This window comes from Anticarsia gemmatalis, chromosome 16 (genome assembly GCF_050436995.1).
Source record: "Anticarsia gemmatalis isolate Benzon Research Colony breed Stoneville strain chromosome 16, ilAntGemm2 primary, whole genome shotgun sequence".
In the NCBI taxonomy this organism is placed as follows: domain Eukaryota; kingdom Metazoa; phylum Arthropoda; class Insecta; order Lepidoptera; family Erebidae; genus Anticarsia; species Anticarsia gemmatalis.
Genome location: NC_134760.1, coordinates 1,836,695 through 1,862,304, shown reverse-complemented (window position 1 = coordinate 1,862,304; position 25,610 = coordinate 1,836,695). Strand labels below are relative to the sequence as shown.

Sequence of the window (25,610 nt, the reverse complement as noted above, 5' to 3'; positions counted from 1 at the left end):
GAATTTTTCATTAATTTTCTGTCATCTTAACCATTGGATACGTTCTCTTAGGTTAAAGGTCAGTTTTTTAGTTTTAGCGAATTATCATCAGTTAACCTATCTGCTAAATAAATAGACAACAAAAGTATAAAAACAACAGTCAAAATTCCTTCAAATATGCAATCTAATATTTACCAAGAAGTTTTCAAACCGAGCTTCAATATTTTTATCGTACTTACGTGTTTAAAATTAAAAACTTAACGTTATTACTTTTTTTTTGCAAACGTATTAGCATATTCAACCTATTCTCCAACGCTAACTATTTCTCGTTATTTTGAGTAATGCCAGCAATAAAAATTAAACATGGCGCGCGGTCGTACGCGTATTAATAGTGTAATTTGCGAAGTTAATTATAACAACTAAATAATGTTGTCAATTAAATAACCAATTATTGTGTTATGTAAATAGTTGTGTTATAAATTGTGTAAATTATATGTTGAAAGTTAACGAGGAAACTAGACAGACTATTTTAATGAGAGAGGGTTTGAGTAACGGTTAATTTAGTATTTCTGCCGTATTGTATAAATCGATATTAGGTATCATGACCATACTTTCATATGTACCGATTTTCCATAGTCATGTTACTTTATTAAAAAAATATTTTATCGTTTTTATTTAACAGACATTGTATTTAGAATCTGATGGTTGAAAGCGAAGGTTGCCTGTTCGTGGAAATCGGCCCTGAATTATTGAAATCTGTGTCTGAAAGACTTTTTTACATAATTTGCAAAATTCAAAATAAAAGACAAAGACAAGTTTTCTTGTTTGAAAAACAATCAAACAGTACACTTTGAAATTCAGTCCTTAACAACTGACAGTAACGAAGCCATAGTTATCTTTTAACCCTCTCAAGAGACCCAAGAACCTCACAATAACCCTAAACCCTCATGTAAACCTTTGCCTTTTAACCCAAAACCACGGTATTTTCTTTTCGAACCCTCACCTTACATCTTAAACGATTAAGTTACGAATCAAGCGTTCAGCCAGTTAAGGCGCGAAGACACATCTGTCAAAACTGTCAGAAATGTTTTGTTTTAATGGTTTTTCACATGACAAGAAGACTTTATCAATGCGATAATTTAACATATATCGTGCTTGAAGCACGTAATCATTTCTAAGTTTATAATGGTATTTATGTGAAGTTATAATTATTTGTAGAATTAAAACCTAAATTGTAAAGCGACAGAGCTTTATATTGATTGGTTGTCAAATACGGGCATTTTAAGAATCTGTAAAGAATGTTGGGCTAACGTTGAGTAGCAAATAAGGTATCGTAAACCTTAAGATTTTGATCGCGTTTAAGACTCGTTAGCAATTTTGTATTAAATATTGAGCCAGACTAACAATCATTAAATTTATATAGTTTAATTTTTAACCAACATCGAAATAGACATTTTTTATTGCAAAATTCACACGTAAATACCTAAAGTTGACATGCCACCAACATGACAGATGTGAGTACACCTTAAATGTTTCAAACTAGGTCAACGTACCGGCCGTAAATGGGTGTAACCCGGCTAAATTATGGGGGACATTTTTCAAAGACGCGCCAAGAGATTAGTGGTCTCCCAAACTTTGAAGCGTACCTGTTAAACGATTTCGAGTTAGAGGTATTTTGGAAGTTTTCGAACGTATCTTCGCTTTGCTTTTGAAAGTAGGTTATTTTTTCCTGCGCCGATAAAGTTTTATACAGGTTTTTTTTATGTTTGACGAACTTTGGTATAGATTCATAATTGGCAGTTGAACCAGATTCTGAGGGAAGTGTTTTCAAAAGCACTTGTATTTTTACGATACATTTTTTGATCTGGACTACTGTTATTCAGTTCTCTATAGAAGTAACCTTCTAATCTTTATCATGACTATTTTCAGTGCTATACCAATAAGACACTAAGCAAGCAAAATAATCGTGATTCAGAAAATTCAGCTTTCAGAAAACTTTTTGACATTTTTTTAAACTTTTCACATTTAATTATGTTATTCTTTCAGAATTGTATTACTTTCAGAAATTTTAGCCATTTGATAAACCTAAGAATTACGTAACCGCACAAAATATTTTTTCTCTTCAGCTCTACCACCTTGCTTCTTTTTGTATCAACTCTAAAATAACTACAATCAACAACAATCATTTTTTTCCCAATTAACTCTAAAATAAATTAATTTATATAACTAACCTGAGCAGCTTAACATCCCACAAGGCCAGTACTTCAGGCGGCCGCGAGGCACAGAGCGCGAGCCGCGGTCCACACGCGTGCAGTCTCACCGGGCCGGCGCGGATGTTGGCGGCTGTGGGCGCTGATATGATGACTGCGGCGAACTCCTTGCTACTGCCGAGGTTGTGTTGCACCTGGGAGATCAGAACTTTATTATATAGGAGGCAAACTAAAGAAAGAAAGGCTTTATAAAAACTAATAAAGTAAAATGTTTTTCTGTATTTTATTTTGGCTATTTATAAATGTGTGATTAAAAGAAGTTTGTGCGAAATACACAGGTACTTTAGTGCATTACTCCCATAATCCGATGGGATGGTAATGGACGCAACCAGAATAGGGGATAATGCTGGGATAGGTGACACGACTAGTGTGAGGTCTGTCGCAGAACTAACGGCTTTACGGTCTCTTCGGGGCAGGGAATATTGCAGCCTTATCTCCTAAAATCCGGGCAATAACTGAAAATTCCCTGACTGAGCAACTTCGGCATAACTTATCGTTCCACTTCAGGAAATCCTGAAACCCCTGACCAGCAGTAGCATGCACACCCCATGGCGTCTCAAAGACAGTAAAACATACAAAAAACTATAAAAAGTGATCTCACCTTAACCCGCCACTGTATCAAACCCTCCCTGGTATCAAAAGCCAGCACTGGCACGACATCCTCGCACAATATAGCGAGGGTATTAGACTCCTTGTCCAGCGTGAACCCTGACTCCGTGCCGAGGTACTGCTGCAGCGACAGCGACGCTTTCGTCTGACCGTTCTTCTGACGCTCCTTCAAGTCCTTGTAGAGTTGCAGGTGGACGCAGTCTGGGGAAGAAGAGAAGATTTTTAATTTTTTGTTCTGTTTTTTAGGTCTTATGGTTTTTTTTTATTGAAGAGAGGGTTGTGACTAGGTCTTAGACTTATTTTACAGAAAAGGGTATGTAATGGTAAATTAGCTTCTTACGTCTGGACTTTAATCTCACAATATAATAATTTTATACTGGACTGAGATGAATTTTTATTTTTATACTGATGTAATGAAAAATAACATTTATGTTAATTAATATTATAAGTGAAGTCTGTATGCGCGACGGTTATGTTTTTCAGCTAAATTGTCATATTTTTGCATGAAGTTGGAATTCTGACGTTAGAATCAGAAGCGCCTGAAAGGTTACTTTGAATATAATATATACTGAATAATTAGTGCGTGTAGTTATTTTAATATAATAAACTTTGAAACTACTCCGCCGATATATTATAGATTGTAGGTTTATTGGTACATAAACAATTTAATTCATAGTTAAATTTGTTACCAGACTTTATGTTTATGTTATTCAGACGCGATAATATTACCAATTGCTATATTAAATCGAAAGTAACTATTGTTAGCGAACAATAATAGGCAACAATTTAAAGCAACAACTAAACGTAACAAAATCATCGTCAGTCTAGTCTTTCTTCCAACTATGTTGGAGGCAACTTCAAGTCTATCAGACCTTCACAACCCAGTTACCTGGGTTATAACACGATACCTTTCGTAAGACTGGTTGCCCGATATTCAAGCTTCTGACTGACTGGCTTTGAAAAAGACAGTCGGGGACCACAATTTAACGTTCCTTCCAAAACATGGAGGAACTAGGTATGTATAATATGGTCTTCCACCCACAGATCAACCTTGGCAAGCGTAGCTTAACTTGAGAAATCGATCCGTGCGACTGTTTTTAACTTAGCCACGAGCTTCTCAACTGAACGTAACAAAATAAAATTTATAAAAGTATAAAACTTAAGCGTCGTAGCCGTCCAATTATTTTTCAAACAACAAGATTTAATAACAAGAAAAGAATGGAACGTAAAATGGTTATAAAAAAAAATATCTACACGAATTTTCTACACTTTCCTGAACGAAGGAATTTCTTGACAGAAATTGGACGCTCGCGTTCAGTAATCAAGAAAATGAGTGTACCGGCGGAGGCACCAACAAAAATTCCTTTGCCAAGAAATGTCGTAGCGCCTAATGAGTGTGACTGTACCTGCTTTGTTACACTCGATACCCTTTAATGATGCGACTTAATGTCCTTGGTTTCATACTCCGGAGTATTCGTTTTGTGAAGAAAATTCTGTATGCATTCCGTGTTGAAATGTGACTTACATTTTGTTGTAAGAAGTTATTATGATGTAAATGTGAGCGTGAAATATAATGAGTGAATTCTTTTTTAGTGTAGTTTCGTAAATGGAGTAAAATTGCTTTTATGAAGTTAACAGTTTTAGTTTTAAGAAAGTGTTTGACTGTTGCAACACTTGTAAAAAAAGAAACACTTTTTAAAAATAATGAGATAGAAGAAAGTTTTCGTGCAGCGGGTAACTTTATACTTTATAATAAAGCCCGTGTTCTTGATAAAACAGATAGAAATTAAAAGATATTTGAGCGCCATTAATCTTACATAGAAAGTCGGTGAAACACGACCGCATGTCTAGATTTATTGCAGATAACTTTTCTAAGAGATTTATTCTCACAATGAACCGAAGACCCTCGACGAAGTAATTTCGCTCTACAATGTCCATAAAAAAGTCTTTGATCAAAGGCTTTTTCATAAAAATAATAAATAAAAGAAAATGGCGGCGAGCGACACTTTACAAATTGCCTATTAGAACGAGATATCGTACAAATTTCGAGTAACACATTTACTAATTACGTAACTTTACAACAAAGGAATTTAAACCTTACATTAACACATTTAGGGTAGAAATTTAATAAGCTGAAAAACCTGTGAATGACATTCGGTCTTTCACCTATTATCTTATGAGTTTGTACAAAATTGAAATCATTGTAAAATAAGCTCTAAAGTTTAAACGGTTAGTTTCAAATTGGTTCGTAGTTTTAAACAAAGCCGACGACAGATTCCACTACATCAAAATCGAGTGTTCCATTTTCAAATTAATTCGGGACCGTTTTCTAATTGGCGCGACGTGACTCGGCTCTGTTCGGTTCTAATCAGTGTGTGTTTGAATTCGGAATGTAATTTGTGTTTAGTGCTTTTGTGATTGTTCCCGCGCTTTGTATGACATAGACAATAGATTTTGTAATGGCGGTAACGATCATAATGTAAAATTATATTTGCTCTCTATTTCACGCTTGTTGTACGCAAAGGTGTAGGCTACATGAAATAGGTACTCCCACGTTTCGCTGTTTACAATGTTAGTCCCATGTAATAGTGAGCGAGCCTACTGACATATACTGGGAACGTTACCAAACTCCTACTAAAATTATAAATGCGAAAGTTTTTAAGCAATGGATGTAAGTTTGTTACTCTTACTCAAAAAAAAAAACGGAATTCAATAAAATTGTAATGAAATGTAATACATACATAAAATCACGTCTACCGATAAGGGTAGGCAGAGACAGAGGCAGTATGATCCTTACAAACTTCCTTTGTTTCATTCACATCCATACATCTTGTCATACAGGACCGCCGGCTCTACTTAACATTATACTTAATACATTGATAGCTTACACCCTGGATTAACACATGGGATACTTTTAACCCCATGAAATCTATTTACGCAGACGAATTCTCTCAAGTAGACAATATTTTCATCAACATTAAAAAACCCCAGCTATTGCCCTATCCGGGAAACAAAGAAACTAAATTTAGTTTACAAAATACAAGACATTTTATATATAAATGTGTTGTGTTTGTTTCGTAAAGCGTGATATAGTGCATCCGACATGTTGCCATCGATGCTGTCCGAACATGTTTCATGGCACAAAACGCTCGCTGTATGCAAAACGACGATACTAACGGCCTTTATGTATCATGTTATGTAATATGTACACGTTTGTTGTCTATATACTATTGTTACCTAGAGGATTAGGTACTATACCTTCTATTTAACATGACTAACCTCCGGTTTCTGAGTTACTTTTAGCGGTAGTTTATCTATTCAATAGCTTTGCTCATATAAACATGCCACTTTGAATAGATAAACTACCGCTAAATGTGCCTCAGAAACTTGGCCTAATTGAACCTAACAGCTCTACTTGCATTTACAGTTTAAAAAAGTAGAATAAATTGCTCAGGAAAATCGTGACGTTTTGTAAGTAATAGATTTTACCCGTTTGAAATAGCAGTTCCTAAGATTTAGGCGTTCAAACAAGCAAACAAAAAACCAAATCTGTAGAAATACGATAAGGTTTCGATCTCATTTTATTAATGGTCACTAACGCTGCCTGTATATTAGCATTTCTTATATAGAATTTTATGCGAAGTCACGGGTATATTAGCTAGTGATTTAATAAATACATGTATGTAATTTTGCAACATTGTAAAATGTCTATTGTTATTGTCACTAAGACCTAAAGGCAATCGTGACCCTCTGCACGGGACCGGAATGACCTTACCACTTTCATACACTCGTACATACATACATACATGTACTTATACATACATTACATACATATAAGTACAGTTAGTGCCATAAGTTGATTACTGTCGGAAACAATACAATGTATTGGTTTAAAGTAATCAATAATATACAGTCAAATTGCATCAGTAGTTTTGTGGGACATCTACTATATAAGTAACTATTATACAAATATTTAATAAATAAAAATAAAAGATATATAATACTTACATACATACATAATATCACGCCTCTTATACCCGAAGGTTAAAGCAGAATTGTATGAAATATACGTTTCGATAACAATGTTAGTACCATATAATAAAAGGCTACCCTATTGCTATATACCGGGCATGTTACCAATCTCCGGGCTACTGTTGATAAATATTCTAATTTATAGGAGAAAAATAGTACTTTGCTTGACCCAAACCTTAATTATTAGCAATCGTTCAGTTATTTTCTCTTTTCACTTAATTTTGGTATTTTTCATGATTTATTTTTAGTATTTGACTGTCTCTGTGGCGCAGTGGCTTAGATCGCCACGCCGCGGCACCGCTACCATCACGTGTCGGGAGGTCGTGGGTTCGATACCCACACGGGACAATTATTTGTGCGACTCACAAATTGTTTCGGGCTCGGTTGTACTTTGTGTCCGTTGTTTGTATGTTTGTAAAAGTCCCCGCGACACAAGAACAATTTGTAGTGCGGTAGTTATCTTTTTATGAAAGAAAAAGATACACTTCCAGGTATTTTCCTATTGACTGTACATACAAACATACATACATACATACATACAATAGTTACATGTATATTGACAAGAGGTTTCACTGCTTATAACATCGTGACTCGGTAATGAAGTGTCGTTAGCAGATACGATTCCGAGTAGGTCATTGTTGTGGCACAAATTAGTGTTGTTATATTGATGATACAGGATATAAAATTTAATGTGATTTTAGGTCAAGTGTGAGTTGCTCCATATAAAGAAAAATATTCTTGGGAACTATCGATTATAATTAATAGTGAATAGTGAAAATCTGAGTTGATCCTTAAATTAGGTAGTTGACCGGGTTAACTAAAAATGATTAAACTTGTATTCGTAAAAGGTTGATATAAAAAGCTCAGACTATATGATTTGGTGGTAAATAGTATTGAAATTGTAATTACTACACCTGAAACATTTTATTAAGCACTTATTTGATGCCAACGAAAACACGAAACTGTGACGTCACTATTTTGTATTCCTATACTAAAATGTATTATTGACATTTATTAAAGAGAAGTTGATTTGACTGCCAGTTATCTGCCCTATTGTACTGTGTTGTTTGTCATATTTTATTTGCAGACATAGGTATTCGAGGCATTAAGCCCGAAGGCTTTAAACAAATGCCGTAACAATCCTCAAGTATTTAGTACATCATGAGTAGGTAGGTATAGTTATCTCGTCATCAGTGATTATGCAGGTGTATCTACAGTCTAAACACGCTTAGTGTGTTGTAAACGCCCTGTACCTAGCTACAGACTTAAGTTATTTGCATAGTATCGTATTAATATTGCGTAGTAAATATTATTCCTCATATAAGATGATGATAATTTTCCAAATGATAAGGTGAACCGTGAGTTTTGGGTGTAATTTGGACAAGAATAATCCAATCCAGTCTATGTTCGATTCCGGGTCTTAAATAATTTCCTTCCTACTAATATTTTATAGGTAGGTGATAGTAATGATTATTTTTTATAGGTATATCCCAGAACTTAGCGTTGAAACGGAATGACGGGATTGGTTGTAACAATAATGATAAAAATCTTAAAAAATTTCTATCGCATCCAGTTTGATAATTCATCAGCCTAGCCTTTCCTCCAACTATGTTGGAGTCGGCTTTCAGTCTCACCGGATGCAGCTGAATACCAGTATTTTACATGGAGCAACTGACTATCGGACCTCCACTACCCATCTACCTGGGTTATAAACACTATACTTCTCGGTAAAGCTGGTGGTCAGTCTTTCAGCTTCTGTCAAAGATCTTTGAAAATGTCAGCCGGGACTTATAATTCAACGTGCCTTCCGAAACATACAGTTTGATAATTATGGGCATTTAAAAAATTAATTAATTTGTTCAAACTGTAACCAAGGAGATAATAAGAGAGAGATAAATAAGTTTAACGTTTAAGTTAAGAGTTGTATTTCATCATAATTCACAGTGTAAAATAGTTGTTTCATTTCATTGATGATTCAAACCAAGTTGTGTACAACTTGTCAAGCGTATCGCACATAGCAGTTGAGTGAATCACAAGGTACACGATAAACATCAGATAACTGATCGGAATAACTTAATTAACTAACAAGGAACCGCTGTACGTGAGGTAATTCTGTATACAATTGATTGTATTGACCGCTATACAAATACAAGAGACTTGTATTTGTTAACTTTCTTAAAGAATCTGTTTAGTATAGTGAAGATCACTATCTGATGACGTACTATTATGACGCTAATCTTGTTTCTATCGAGATTAGAATAAAAAAAGATTTGCCTATAAACTATAGTGTACGCTAATAGTAAAATAAAGCTCATAAAAATGTGTTCTTTGTTTTCTGCTTATTTATATTGTAATAAGGCGTGTTTGGTGTAATAAGGGAAACAAAATGATTTTTGAAAGAGTATTGGTACCACTTATGTTAAATATAATCGTGTCCGACGGACAGATAAACACATTTATATATAAGTAGATTTTATTATTATAGATTTTCTATATGCTACATCTATGCTTCTTAATTAAACTATCCCATTTTAATAAACAACGTTACAAACCGAGAATATAAAGCATCCATACTAGACAGACTATACAGTTTCATAAAAAAATCACCGATACTCACTCTACACTAAGTTATTAAAACCTCTTCAGTACTCTCGGTTGATTTCCCGTCGTTTTGCGTGTGAGACACGTTTCGCTCTCATAATATACAATAAGTTCCCCGTTCGTGTCAATTTACCTAAATCTTTTGCTGACATTGCACCCGAATCCCTCGGCAAACGTGCCGGCGTATGTACGAGAAGTATTTGTGTGCGGGCACGTTGATATAGATAAGATAATGAATGTATTAAGTGTTTAGATCAGTGTAATCAGCAGAGCACGTTAAACAAACCAGTGTCTGTGTATTTGATAACGCATTGATCCGAGTGTGAAGATTGATAATAAATTAAAATTGAGGATGTTTTCGGTTTTCTTACATAGTTGATTATCGCAAATTAATAGTTTTAATTAAAATGAGATGTTTTTCTTTGTCAAATCCAAAAATGTCCCTTTCTTTATTAAGTGAGACAAAGAACAGAAAGTCTACATTCTTGATGTGGACATTGTCCACATTGGAAATCAGGCTTATTTTTTTAATAATGTCATCTCTCCGCAAATTATGTAGAATCTACAAATGTATAAATTTAATTACTATGAAAATATAGAAATTACAATACAACATTACAAGATGTTTAGTAGTCTATTATATTAAACAGTTTTAAAAACTTTTATCTCAAAATAAAAAAATCTCTACGTTTTTTTCTACTATTATGTCCCATATGTTTTCAAATTGTGTTACCGAGAAAGGCGTTTCAACAAGACGTCGAATTGTATTTACCCCGGGGAGCATTATGTTCAACGTGTTGTGTTCTGTTACACAACATATGTTATAACGTGTTACTCGAATTATATACAAATTATATTGAACACTTGTATCTCTTGACTCATTTACGGGAAAGTGATTTCGACTGTGAAATAAAAAGAGATTTTAATTTCCGTCTAAAGTCTTTAGTTTATAGTCTTTTTTTTCTTTATTGTGAAGACTGGATGTAGTATTCGGTGAAACTGGAAGGCGATTCTTACATAGTTGAAAGAAAGATGAGGCTGATTGGATACTTTTGAGAAAAAATAATTTCTTTTTGTGGCTTAGTTTTTGATAATGTGCAATATTAATATATAAAAAGCAAATGGTAGCATTTTTTATGATCAACTCGGACAAAGATGTTTGCTAAAGATATAGCAATACGTTAAGAAAAAATCGACTTCATTTATTTAACATTTTCATAGAAATTTATAATAATTCGCTTCTTGATTATCAATAGTGCAAGATCCTCTCGCAGAAATCTTTATAATTACTATTATAATATCAATTTAGGATTGCTCTCAGAAGTGAAAATGTTCGTATTGTTGGAAAATGTTACTAAACACCCTAGAACATGTTCAACTCCCTAATGAAAACGTGTGATTATTATAACATTTGGTGGTAGTAAAAGCCGATTATGAGATTTTCCACAACGTTGGGCAACGGCACTGAATGTTTCAGGGAAATAATATCTAATTCTGTGGTTGTTGGGAAGTGTTTAATTCGTAGTTCTTGGTAGAAATATACTATTAGTAATTAATTGTAATTCAGTAATGGGTATTGAGTAAAAGATAGTGAGCGTAGGACGTGGCTTGAAGCTTTTCCCGTTGGAACATGCTAATATTGTGTGAGGAGCTATAATATACTTTTCATCGCCTTTTCGTCTACAGTAAAGAAAGGAAACAGAAAATATTTTTTGTTATCCTTTCAGCCTATATGACCTATTTTATAATGTCAGGTCAAATTAGTCTTAATAGAATGAATTGCTGTAAGAATAAAGCTAAAGCTAAAGTACCGTGAGCTAGTTGTTTTGGTATGGATGTATGTTTTTCTTAGTTACTGCTAGAAATATCCACACAAAAACCTCAAGAACCTTCCATACAAATACGAATTCTACACAAAAACTTTGTACTACTATCCCCTAGTCCTCAACAGCCATGGTTTCCCATAGTTTCCCCATAATACTTGAACTTACCAAATATTAGTTGGTAAGTTTTTTCATATCAGTCTCATACTACTCGCGTGGAGAACAATTTCAATCATTTTATCATGATCATGGAAGTTTGAAAGAGATTTATTTATATCTTTTTCTTTTGGATTGAAGGAACTGTATTTATTAACCTATATAAAGATAGCTTCTGATCGCGATTTCTTCGAAGATTTTCTGGAATAAAATGTGTATGGGTTTATATAGGTTAAAAACTATCTGCCTTCAAATTTAATAAAACCTGCCTAGTAGATTTGACGTGAAAGAAAAATTTTGTTTTATCTGAAGTTAAAGATGTTTTTACTGCTTGTTTACTACTTGGTTTTCTTTTCCATTGAGGTTATGGCAACGAATTCGTGTAAATTAAGATATATATTATTATGTACATATACGAGGGAAAACGTATTATACAGATTATCTTATGCTTGTATTTTTAATGATATAAAAAACAATATTTGTTAATACTTTGTATTATTGCTCTTTGAAACACAGAAAGGTAGATGTACAAAAATTAAACAGCAAGAGGAGTAAATTTTCGCAATTTAACAAAACAGGTAACTTATCCAAAATTTCAGTTTCTCCAATTCACAAAATAATTCCCCTTCAAAAGATTTCTCGAAATGCGCCCAAAATTCTTACAAAAGGAAAAACACTGAATATCAAATTGAATATCACCCCTGCATACAATAACTGGTAGGGGTTGTTTCTTTGTTCTTTGTACCTTATCGTTGTATTTTATAAGATATTCAATACTGAACGTTTTGAATAACTTCACGCTACTCTTATTTTCTGATATTAACAGGGCAAGGATGACAATTTTATTGATAAATACTTCGAAGTATAAAAGGACTTAAGGTAAGTATGTCAGAACTGTTTTTATATATCTCTGTTATTTTACTTACTCCCTTTTATTTTGAATTGATAAAAACACTGTCAAAAAATGTATATGTAACTACTTTTTTTTACTTATATGAAGAATCAACAAAACTGTACCGCAGCAAATGTGTAGAGCTTTGTCAAAGAGCGAGAATATTACAAAATGTCATCGCTTTCTACACACAATATTAGCAAATACATAGCCACAGATCAAATCAAAACAAGCAAATCTACCACTACATACAAATGCTTATTTTAATTTACATCTCACTTATTCTTCTCGTGCCAAATACAAGCATTTTACATTATTTACATAGCAAGCTTTGAATCAAGCATTTATGCCTGGGACCCTCTTTTAAAATAAAATAAATATTTTTTTACATTTATTCCCAAGATATCTTCATCAGCACACTTCATACGGTACATTAAAACGAAAGTTAAAGTGTTAACCTTTTGAATTAAACTCGTAAGGGCACTTTCACTGTCACTACCAAGATCGTTACAAGATTATTTAGCAAGTAATATATTTATTTAAGTTAATAAATATGGCCGTAAATTCTTAGGGAAATATTGGTAAAGTTATTTATGGCGCAGATTTGGATTGAAGTGTGTATTTCAAGATTTAAATGTAGACTTCATGTTACTAGTTGGTCGTCGTTGTTGAATGAAAACTATGGTTGCTGCTAAGAATATCGATAATAGCAATTGAAATGATCAACTATATTATGTTCTCTAATATAAACATATCATTGATGTAATTATATGTTTTGTATGTCAAAAAACCATTGTTAAATTTTTGACAACAATGTATGAAGAATGTGAATAAAGCAAAATAAATTCGATTGGAGCTAGTGGCTTTCTTTGGGTACTTGACCTACCCTCATGTGAAAAAAGCGTGATTTTGTGTGTGTATGGAAACAGAAGCAATTAAAAATTAGAATAATTATTCAGAAAATTAAATGCCAAACAACAGTTCGTTCCGATATTGTCTACAGTCCAATAACATCGAAGTGTAGCTTTTAACAATGTCTAAAACATCTAATAAATCCACATCACAACGTTTTAGTATAATATTGTTTCAAAATTATTTCAGCAACATGAAAATAACTGGTAATATGCGATATTAAATGAAAACAAAGCACGTTTGGCCCGAGGCGACATAACACAACGTCTAGAACTGTGTGGGCAGTGCCCTTTGTTTAATAACAGAAAAATATAGCAAGACTCGTGTTGTGCTGTGGTTTCATATCAAATGTATTTCATGAACAAACTGAGGCGCTCGTAGCCATTTGCGCTCACCGGTCGGTAAACGGTCGGTGGGGTAAGCAACCCTCGGCACGGTCATTCTGTAGATGGGTGACCGCATAGTAGTATTTGAGCTGGGCGTCTCCGTGCTTCGGAGTGCACGTAAAAAGTCGGTCCCGGCTGTTGTCTTCTAAGATAACAGTCGTTAAGCCATATCAAAGGCCTCTCGGGCGGCTTGAACAACTTTGACACTAGGTTGATCACTAACCGTACGACAAACAAACAAACAAACAGTGGAGATATTATTTTCAAGCCGGAGTTTAATTGGTGTCTAGTATATCGCATAAAGCTTACACCCTATTATGAGGGTAGGACCTATCAAATCATGATAGAATGTAAGTGTTTTTCATACACATCAGCCTATACCCTTGTGTACAACAAGCGTGATACAAAGTCTTCAGCTATCATGTTAGTTAATTTCTTTGTAAAACAATCCGAATATATTTATATAGAGCTCAAAGAAAATATTCTAATTTTCTTTTCTCTGTGTCAGTTGAAAGAACCCCCGAGGCGTTCTAAGTTTTTTGATGGCATGACATCTTCTTTATTATGAACAAACTTTATTTCAAAAGCAACGGATATCCATTATTGTTTGTTTTTTCCTTTGTCAGAGTAAACATTAATGGCAGAGTGGTATAAATAGCATTTATGTGCATGGTCAAGGGTTCAAAGCTAACACACCAACGACTTTGCGAATTACCTGTCACTTAATGCAATTGAAGGAGACCATCGCGATGCGATGCGCGATCCCTTGCCGTCCCGTGTGGGAATCGAACCCACGACCTCCCGACGCAATGGTAGCGGCGTGGCGACCTTAACCACTTCGCCACGGGGGCTTTACGAGTATAACTAAGGTCGTAAATTTTAGCAAGTAATCACCTTTCTTTTTGATTCAGTAAACGTACCCGTATTCACTAAAGTACCCGTCATAAAAAGATACCGAAAAATCCGTTTTTCTTAATCTATTATCCTTTACAAAATACGACAAATTCTAACACTAAGGTCGCCATCTTTCACGAAGGTACAAGGAAATCCACTCGTACGTACATGTATGTTTATATATGTATGTAAACATATGCCCGAGGGACAGTGACGTTTCGACTTTATGTTGTATCAAATTGAATTATGAAGTTTTTTCGTTATGTACTTTTTGTTTTAAGGTGCTTTCGTATTTTTGGGTATTTGGATTTTGATATTAGGTTGGTAGTGTATTTTTAGGATGTTGAGTAAGATTTTCGAATAGTCTGTTTCAGTCTTAGAACTTCTTGTTTAAGCTTGGCTTGTTTTGGGATACAGAAATGGATGGTTGGTAAGTTAATATGTAGATGTTATTTATTAATAAAAAAATATTTTAGAATAATATTAACTGACGAAAGCGAAGATTGGGAAGGATCGTAGCAAGTAGCTTTGTTTGGTCTCTGCCTATAAGAAAATAGCGTAATTCTATGTATGCATGTATTTACTGGCGTCGTTATGGGCTGATTAGAAGATCCCAGAAAATACCCAAAAAATGGAAGAAATTTCAAATTTAGACCATTATTTGAATTCGTTAAAACTTCATCTAAGTTAAATTAAAAAAATAATTCTCATTGTAAGTAGTACCTATTGAATATTACAGTCTGTCCGTAAGTAAGTGTGGCATTCTAATAATAAAGAAAGAGACACACAGTAACCAAAACCAACAGTTTTCAAAAAACCGCTCCCTGAAGCAAATCCGCGGTACTAAGCAGTGTCGCAGCATATTCTCGTTACAATTCAATTTGCTATCCTCCAGCCTCGCGTCTCCTTTGTACGATTTGATCGAGTTACGTCTGTTTTCTATTGTTTCCAACATATCCGCGTTTCGCAGTTGTAACACACGTGGACGGAATTTGTAATCGTTTTATTATTTATTTATTGATGTTTTTGAAGATGCGTGTGTAAGGTGTTGTGGAGAAATGAGTGTTGTTAGTTGAGTGTCGATGAGTGATTGTCCTAATCACTCATCGACATCGACAAACAAATGTTGACTAAATCAAAACGATGAGAAGGTATGTGTTTTTTTTTCTTTGTTCATTGAAAAATTTTGACTCTTTTTTGTTGTACTGAATAAATATAGATCAGGTGTTCGTCCTATTTTAATAATTATTTACTTTCAGAAAAATATTTGAACGATGTCTACCTACAGTATCAGACATCATTCTGAAATAATACATTTCAAAATCTCTTACCGAAATAATAGTAAAGAATAAATAAAACCATCAATACGTATTTAAGAATAACCTCTTATTGGGGCACCAAAACTTAACTTAAGCCAACTGCAGTCAAACATTATTAAAGCCATAATTCTCAACAGTCTCCTCTACAAATACATTATCATTATCAATACATACTTATAATATTATTATATAGTAAAGTATTTTAAAGTAAGAGTGTTGCACACGTGTGTAGCCGTGTGTTCGTAAACATGGTGAGGTCGACACAGTGTAAAGTTAACGAGTACGTTGGTATATCGTCTAATTATCGCGTCACATGTTATAACACAATATGCAGGGAATGCAGAGGAATAAGTGAATACTGGAAGGTATTTAGAGTGTTTTAGAACTATGGAAAATAAGGAATGGCGGTGGATAGAATTTAGGAAAATACATACTTTTACATACTAAAATTTTAAATGCGAAAGTTACTCTGTCTGTCTGTCTGTCTGTTACTCAATCACGTCTAAATTACTGAACCAATTACCCGAGAAAGGACATGGGCTACTTTGTACCCCGGGAAAATGACGGATTTCCATGGGAAAATTTAGGTGGCGGACGAAGTCGCGGGTAATAGCTAGTATACTTATATAGTAAAGTATAGTAAAGTAAGAGTGTTGCACACGTGTGCAGCCGTGTGTTCGTAAACATGGTGAGGTCGACACAGTGTGAAGTTAACGAGTACGTTCGTATATCGTCTAATTATCGCGTCACATGTTATAACACAATATGCAGGTAATGCAGAAGAACAAGAGATTACTGCAAGGTTTAGAGTGTTCTAGAACTATGGGAAATAATATGTGACGAATAAAACTTTGGGATGGATGTTTTATAGTCCCGTAACGATTTGATCTGGACTACTTAATTTTATAAAGCGTTTTTGCTCATAGATGAGTATGAAACACTAATCATGTAATTTGTGCATTCTTTGCTATTTGTGAATACTAATGTATATTATGTATAAGTCGATTGGCTCTCATTAGTACCATGATATTATAAAAAGACCAAAGGAGAATGCTCAAAATGTATGGGAAAAAAACCCAGGCCGTACACAAACGGTGTGTAACTCAGAATTTTAGTGATACTGAGTGATTCAATTCCAGATATTCGCCTCTATCAAATTCGATGGCTAAATACTATTTTTTGCTATTATCTACTATTTAAAAGGTGAATTTAAAAAATAAATATTTTTCAAACATTCATCACAATGATTATTTTTTGAATAATATAATTGTATAAGTAAATATCTAATACTAATAAGTAATTCATTTTAATGGAACTGTGATTTTTAAAAAATAATTAACAATAAAATAATTATATTCTATCACTACATAGTACAAAACAAAGTAAAAGTAAAAGTAATAGAAATATAATATGTTTAGCCATTGAATTTGATAGAGGTAAATATCTGGAATTAATTACACAGTATCACTCATTTCTCCCATTGCTCCCATGCTGGATTGAGAGCAAAAAAAAAACATAAAAGGTGCCAGCTGCATTTCTTCCCGTGCATACTGCAAAAGTCAGTAGAGGGATGGAAGGGTTTGGTGCTTCATAGGCTATAGGCTAGCAATCTACCACCATGACAACACTTTTCTATTTTATAATAGCCCTCCAATTGTCTGCCAACCCGCATTAGACCAGTGTGGTGGACTAAGGCCTGATCCCCCTCTTTGTTAAGAGGGGAGGCTCGTGCCCCTTGGTGGGGACATATATGACCTGGTGACTCATTTTTCAAAAATATATTTTTTTATATTTTTAATTTGTAACTTAGTTACATACCTATATTAAAAATGTGTGACTCAAAAAAGATTAAACATTTATATACTTAGGTAACTTATTTAAAAAATATAAAAATATATTGAAAACCCCTACTGAAAAGTTATAGCAAAATAGTATGTTCAGCCATCGAATTTGATAGAGGTAAACATTGGGAATTCAATTACACAGTATAACTAATTTTTTGAGTTACATAACTTTTGTGTACAGCCTGGGTTTTTTTTGAGCATTCTCCTTTATTCAACTTCTGTTTTGATCTGTCTTTGAAAATCCAATTATGCTATAACTAGTGGTCTTTCGAAGTGATTTTATATTTTAGACGAATTAAACCTCAAAATTATTTTTTTAGCAAATTCACTGTTTCACTGCTGAGCAACTACAGTAACGATAGGGCTAATTTTGAATCCACAGCCCTAAACGAGAGCAGGCTAGGGATTTACCTAATATCTAGTAAAATAAAATAAATAAATATCGTTGGACAACTCACACACGGTCATTTGTTTCCCAATTAAGCAGAGCTTGTACTATGGTAACCAAATAACTGATAAACATATTTAAATACTTCTAAATACATAGTTAAATCAATAAAAATCAATCTTGACTTACTGCATCTCACTTACAAGTGCGTGAGCCGTAACAAAATTACCAAACGCATTATCACGCGCGAGCGACAATCGCAGCAAATGTGTCAGGGACCGAGTCGTGAGTGCGTATGCGGCGATTGTGTAACTTGCGATTAATTAGTCGCAATACTGTATCTGTTGGGCGATTCAATACTTGTGTTAGGATGGTGCACGATTTTCTTTGTACCTAAGTATATAATGTTAAACCATTTAAAGTTAGGGTTTAATTGAGAATGCTGAATTTTAAGTACTTAGACTTAATAGAAGGTAGGAAGGTGTACACCCGCGTTTTGTAATTAAATGTCAGTCTCTCGTCATATTGCCATATGCTGGACCCGTTACCAAACTCTGGACTGATATTGAGAACAAACTGATACAAAATAATGCCCATAACACTTTGTCCGACCTGGAAATCAAACCGGGGACCTTAGTGGTTAGTAGTCGGATACACTACCGACCGCTGGAATTAAGTTATGAAGTATTAATTACTACTGTCTTTTATGTAATAAGTACATAGTTTTAGGAAGATAAATTATATGATACCATATAAACTACCGAGCTTGTTATATTTCAAAATTGTTTCTTCATAAAATGATTACCATTTTATTAAACCTAAAAATAAACACCACCATCTTACAACTGTGTCCCAGAAAGACAGAAATTTAACCCAAATCCGACGCCATTAATATCCGACAAAGGTTTCACAAATTAGATTAACAGTCACACAATTAACACGGCGCCTAGAAACTCAACAAAAATGGCGATTGTCGCGTACTATAATTATACAAGAAAGAATTGCGAAGGGAGAAAGGTTTTTTTGTAGCACCCGGCCTAATTAAATGGTTCTGTTGAGCCGGTTTTTAGGGTCCCGTATGCAAAGGGTAAAGCGGGACTCTATTACTGATACTTCGCTGTCTGTCTGGTACTGTATCTCATGAACAGTGATAGTTATTGTCTTTCACGCGATGCGGCGCGGTTTTATCTGCGCGAATGTTTTGTGCAGTATGAAGTAGTATGTACATGGCCGCACTGCGAAAAAAAATTCGCGGGTTTCGCTCCTCAGTCGTGCACTGACATCGCAAGAAAAGAGGTGAAACCAGTGTTCATGGCTTCTATTGATACGTCTATTACGTCGCCGCCGTAGTATCAAGAAATGAAATGAATGAATTTTAGATATATGAAATTCTCATAATGTATTTCTGTTGCCGCTATAAAAACAAAATACTGCAAAACAGAATAACATAAGTATTTAAGGGCTCTCATGCCATGCCACAAACGTGATTTTATTTTTTTATAAATAATGGTACGGAACAAAGAACATTTTGTGCGCGAGTCCAACTCGCACTTGACCGATTTTTTCTCCAAGTAACCTACACGCCCTTTGTGGCCTTTTTGTCTAGATGAGGTCAGGATTTAGTACTTTTTTCCTTTTTTCTGTACAAGAAATATGGCTTTGGCTTTTGTAGATTCTTTATTTAGTAAGATCTAAAGTTATAGGTTCTAAATCTACGATAGACAATACACCGCATTTGGCATAACAGGTAAAGTACATTTGAAAAAATATTAAAAAGCAAAATGTTTTTGAATTTGATATAAACTTGCATTCTACTTTGAAAAAACAATATCTGAATTTCCGATATTAACCGAAATTTAATTACATTAAAAAATGTTTGTTTGATATAAAGATTTATAATAATTATAATCTAAATTAGTGTACGAAGTTGCACCCCAATTCTCATGAAAATATACACCACTAAGCGGTGTTTAATAACTGCTATAAATCATTATAACGTTATAGCAGCTACATCCTGACTGAAAATTAACTTGCTAAGTTTTCAATTTATGGATTTACTTGCTATTACGAAACCATGACTTAGTACGAATGGCACTTTTAACTTTCCATGACAGAAATTATAAATAAATAGCATTTTTTGATTTCAGATCGTCATCTGTCAGAATGTTGAAATTTATGAAAATCGGTTCAGCAATTTAACAATGAAACTGTAACATACGGACAAACATTCGCAATTATAATTTCTATGGATGAATTTGAAAACTAAACTAAATTAATATCACACTAAGTCACTACGTTAGTTAGTAGTCAATTGATACTTTATCCTTTAATTCCCACCCGTATCATCCCTTCAATTTAAAAGCTATCAATGCAATAAATACTTCACAACACAGACAGATCCGCGGCACGTTTATATAGATATTAACACGTCAATTATAGCTTTCGACGCGGGAACAAACGAGTTAATCCTATTATACTGTTAAGGAATGCGAGCGCCATGTTGCTTTTTGTTTCTTTTTTTTTATTTGGCATTGGAAACGGTCAGTATGCCAATACGATAGGTGTAAATGTGACTTTTTATTTTATACTAATGTATAGTTCTCCAATTTATAGGAGCTCGTGGCTTAGTTAAGAGCGTCCGCGCGGATCAATCTCTGAGGTTAAGCTACGCTTGTCGAGGTTGTTTTGTAGATTGGTGATCTTATACATATAGAGTTCTTCGGTGTTTCGGAAGGCACATTGAATTGTGGGTCCCAGCTGTCTTCTTCAAAAATATCTAGTTACGAGTGATTTTGTTCATGACATAAGTTATACAACAAGGGTCCACGTAGTCAGAATTGCTAAAGTTAGTTTACCTATGGAATAGATAAACTACCGCTAAATGTACTTCAGAAACCGGGGGTTAATTACATTTCTATGATTTCTGTCAATATGTCAGCCAGATAAATATGACAAATACATAATTTCGTGACATTCCCCTCGAATTAACAAACAACACACAATGTTCCCACAATTATAGTCATTATTTCAAAGAAATAACGACGTTGTTAACGGGACTTCGTTATAACTGTTATTTTTTTATAACGTTGACAGCTATTACGCGTGATGTTGTGATAACAGTAATGAGAATGTAAGGAGTGATAAGGACAAGTTTGATTGATTGATAAGAGAAATGATAGAAAAAGATTTAAGGCGTGGTTAATGAAATTTTCTTATATTGTCTCTTATGCAATTTTGATAGTTTTGTTCTTTGCACGGTCATAAGCAATAGGATATTATCAGCATCAGTGGCTCTCAGGCAGCGAAAAACGGGCATGTGTAGCAAGGGAAAACAGATTTTTATAGCATTTTCTCCAATTATTAGGAATTGAAGAAATGACTATTACTGTTTAGGGTTATATATACTTGAGAGGTAATGGTGATAAATATAATCAACAGTGTCCCTACAACAGCATTTACGGATAAAGATCATAGCGACGGTCCCTACGTACAATAACCTAATTGCAAAACGCAAATTTTACAGGAGAGCTGTTTGAAGTTTCAAACACTTGTAGCTCAAGTTCTATCAATCGCAGAGCTATGAAATTTTGCACGAAGTCTTTATTTGTTGTCTTATATGAGAAAATAAAATAAAAACGTTAAAATATATTCATTTTATGTACCATTGGTCACAACCGTCGTTTTAAATCGGAAACATTCTGACTAGCATTTACCTAAGTGGTACTTACTGATCTTTACTTGGGGGATTCAACAACGATCTAAATTGTAACTGCCTTTTACTACATTTTACGTTGAGTATAATATTGATTTACGGTGTTTTCATACTGGGAGCCATGAGGTAAAGGCTGATAATAAAATAAAAAGAAATATTTTAAATTTTTTTTTATTAAATTCACAATAGGCAACCCTTTTCTTTATCATAAAGATATAAAATATTACATAGTAATAATATTGAGCAATCATAATTAAGTACTTGTTGAATATGGTTGCTCGAGAAAAATGTTTCAAGTATACATCAACACTTCCAAAGAAGGATGATGAAGCGGAGATCGAGAAGGATCAAGAAGCATACAGGTTAATATGCCTTCACTTAGAATCTCATGTGTATCCGTATGTTCAAAATCTTACTTACGCAAAAGAAGTGTGGGATGCATTGACAATAATTTTGGAAGACAAGGGAATAAATAGGCGCATAACTCTGATGAATTGTCTCTTGGATAAGAAACTGGAAAACCATCGATCTGCTGTCATGAGTCAGGCTCAAAAGCGTAAAGAAATCAATCAAAGTTTCGATGACGATTTGGTTGCCGTGGTACTTTTGCGAGGTATGCCTGATGTTTACCGACCATTACGGATGGCACTAGAGCATTCAGGAATGAAGATTACTTCTCAAAATGTTCGGCAAAAGCTTCTACAAGAAGATAGCGCTCAGAGCTCTTCAAATGAATCCTCGTCGAACTCGGCTTTAGTAGTGAAGAAACAGTCAGTATTAAGGCTCAAGTGCTTTTAATGTGGAAAGAAAGGTCATAAGAAGACCGATTGCCCAATGCTGGACAAGGATGTGGTGCACGCTTACCAACGGTTTCCTCGAAGTCGAAGAAAGTTGCGTTATGCTGTTCAAGTGTTCACTGTCGGTGCACAAATCCTTCAGTCCCTCGACGTTTTATCTCGATAGTGGAGCCTCGACACACATGAGTTTTCAGAAGCAGTGGTTTAGAGATACTTTAAGGTTACTGATAAGAATGTTGTGACGTGTGCAAATGACGATAGAATGTCAAGTGAAGGCAAAGGTGATATTATAGTTAATGTGAAAGGAGTTTTGTTAACTGTAAAAGATTGTTCCTTTGTGCCTGGCTTGAAAGTTAATCTTTTGTCGGTATCTAAGTTGGTACAGAATGGATGGAGAGTTATTTTTGATTCTGATGGCTGTAGGATGTTTCACCAATCGATAAGCGAGATAACGAGTAAACTTGTGGTTACTGCTAGTGAAGTCTCAGGTATCTATAAGTAGGATAATTGTTTTGCTATTGTAGATGGTGCATTGGCTACGGTTCAAATTGAAGACTCGTTGGCACTTTGGCATCGTAGATTAGGGCATGTTAACTTGAATGATTTACGGAAGTTGCCTAACATCGAGGTTGGAGGTAAAAGTGTAATGGAACCTTGTGCTGCTTGTATAAGAGGTAAGGCACATAGGTTACCTTTTCCAAAGGGTAAAGCAAGGCGAGGGAAAGACAAACTCAGTTTATTACATGCTGATTTGTGTGGTCCCATGTCGGAACGTTCTTATGGTGGAGCTCGTGACATGTTCGTATTAGTAGACGATTTCACTAGTAAATTTCTTTCTCAGGGAGAAGTCTCAAGCTTTAAACTTTTTCAAAGACTTCGTGAGGCATGTGGAGAACGAAACACGTCTGACAGACCCAGACAGTATTGAAGATGCGGAGGAGAGCTCAAACTCAGCAGATGTGGATACAGATCCTTGTGTTGAATCTGTGGAGCCTTTGAATTCAAATGAATCTGATGCTGAGCATTGTAATACAAGAGTCAGAACAGTAGGTGTGAATATCGAGGAAGAGCCTAGGTATCCTCTGAGGAATAGGCTTCGTAGCGCACAGAGTGGACTATATTGCTACAACAGTACATGCAAGTTAGAGGAAGAACCACGTTCGTACAAAGAAGTCCTTCGAAGACCTGATAACCTTGAGTGGATAGCAGCGATGAAGCGGGAGTTGGAGTCCATGAAGGAACACGATGTTTGGAAGGTAATTGAGAAACCCCCTGCAGCCAAAGAGAAGACGTCGGTTGTGGCGATTCCAATATTTCTACTATACCTGAATCTGACAGTATTATCACCGAGCAAATTTGAAACTAATGGAGCTGAGGGTGGCGTAGGACTCATTTTTGCATGGATTTGAGCCACGGCTTCAATTGATGTATCTTTTTCCAGATCTGAGTGTTCATCTTTAGCTTTTGCTAGCGAAAATGGACCCGAAAAAAATAACAAAAAGTAACGTAAAATAACAGAAATGGTAATTACTTACATTTTTAATTTAATATTCCCGATGTAAAATAACTTAAGTGGCAGTTACTTAAAACAGTAGTATATGTTCTCCCACGTAAAAACACTTATGTAACACTTAAGACTTTTTGATTCAAAACATTCCCAAGTAAAATAACGTAACTACCAAAAGCGACTAATTACGTCGGAATTGAATAAAGCTTGTTTAGATTACCAGAAAAGTAATTTAAGTTGATAATGTAATTAAAAATATACTTTTTACTGACTAATAATTAAAGTTAAAGAAGGTACAATAAAATCAAACGTCAAATTCAACTTACCTGATGATATTTTGATGGTTTTACCTTTATCTTTTACATTTTTCATTTTCTTTTTTGCGCGAGCGCAACAAGCCCGTATGTGGGAGTTACGGGGGAGGCGCGCGGGGGTGTTGTTGACTTTCCAATGTAAAATGTCTTAACTCTCACTAGTGACATTTTACATTGGAAGTGTTGTAGTTCTGGGGTTTGTCGAGTGTTGATTTAGGGTAGAATTAAAGCATTTTTACTAATTTTTCTTTAATCAATCGAAAGTGTATGACAACCGGAAGGTCACGAAAACAAAAAAGGCAAATCCCGTAAGTACCACTTGAGGGAATGTACGTAGGGACCGTCGATAGTATAACACTAACCTAGTTTTTAAAACGTCTCATGCAAGTAGCACACAAAAAATCATTTTCTAACATTATTCAAAATCGACACCTACAAAAACAGCTTTTTTATCCAAAATTAGCATAACCACTTAAAAAACATTGAGAGTTTATTTGAATTGTCAATAGCATTAAATGCACCGCACGGGTACCAAACCTTGACCCTCACATTAGCATACAATGGTGGCGTAGGTCGGGGCGACACTTTCAATGTGGTGACAACTTTGAAAACTGTTTAAATTTATATTTATGAGAAAGTTATTGAAAAGTAACTGTTTAAAGAGCTATCGAGTTTTTATCGAAGTGCTATCGAATAAATTCTGGAAATTATGAGGTAGTTCATCTAGAGCACCGTTCGAATAGCACCTAGCCTTACTCACCTATATTTATTTATGCTATTCGAGAGCACCCCCTCTAGATGGACTACCTCGAATTTATCAAGAAATGCTTCATGGAAAATTAGCATTCCCACTTGCCACATGAATTTCATCCCCTATTTCAACAGCATAGGGGTTGATTTAGGATAAGCCTAGCTCGGGGTCGAACGTATTATTATATTTCTCTTGTAGTCTTCGACTGACTCCTTGCAAAATTTTATAGAATTCGGTTCAGTAGTTTAGTTGTGAAAGCCCAACAAACAGACTTTTGCATCCCTTTATAATATTACTGGCAGGCTCAGATGCATGATGATCTGGTGTCTAACGTTATACTTAACTCACGTTTACTGTTAGTCCTTACAAAATTCTGCAAAGGTTCTGGATCTTACCTGGAAAAAAGAAAATGTAACATTAATAT

General features: G+C 34.6%; 1 protein-coding gene across 1 annotated transcript in view; it reads right to left on the bottom strand.

Moving 5' to 3' along the window:
• Positions 1 to 25,610, bottom strand: part of LOC142979579 (uncharacterized) — a 189,232-nt gene that overhangs the window by 25,353 nt on the left and 138,269 nt on the right. The window contains exons 4-5 of the mRNA XM_076124588.1: positions 2,851 to 3,059; positions 2,211 to 2,383 (exon numbers count right to left, since the gene is read on the bottom strand). Coding sequence (XP_075980703.1) covers positions 2,211 to 2,383; positions 2,851 to 3,059 — 382 coding nt within the window. The remainder of the gene's footprint in view (positions 1 to 2,210; positions 2,384 to 2,850; positions 3,060 to 25,610) is intronic.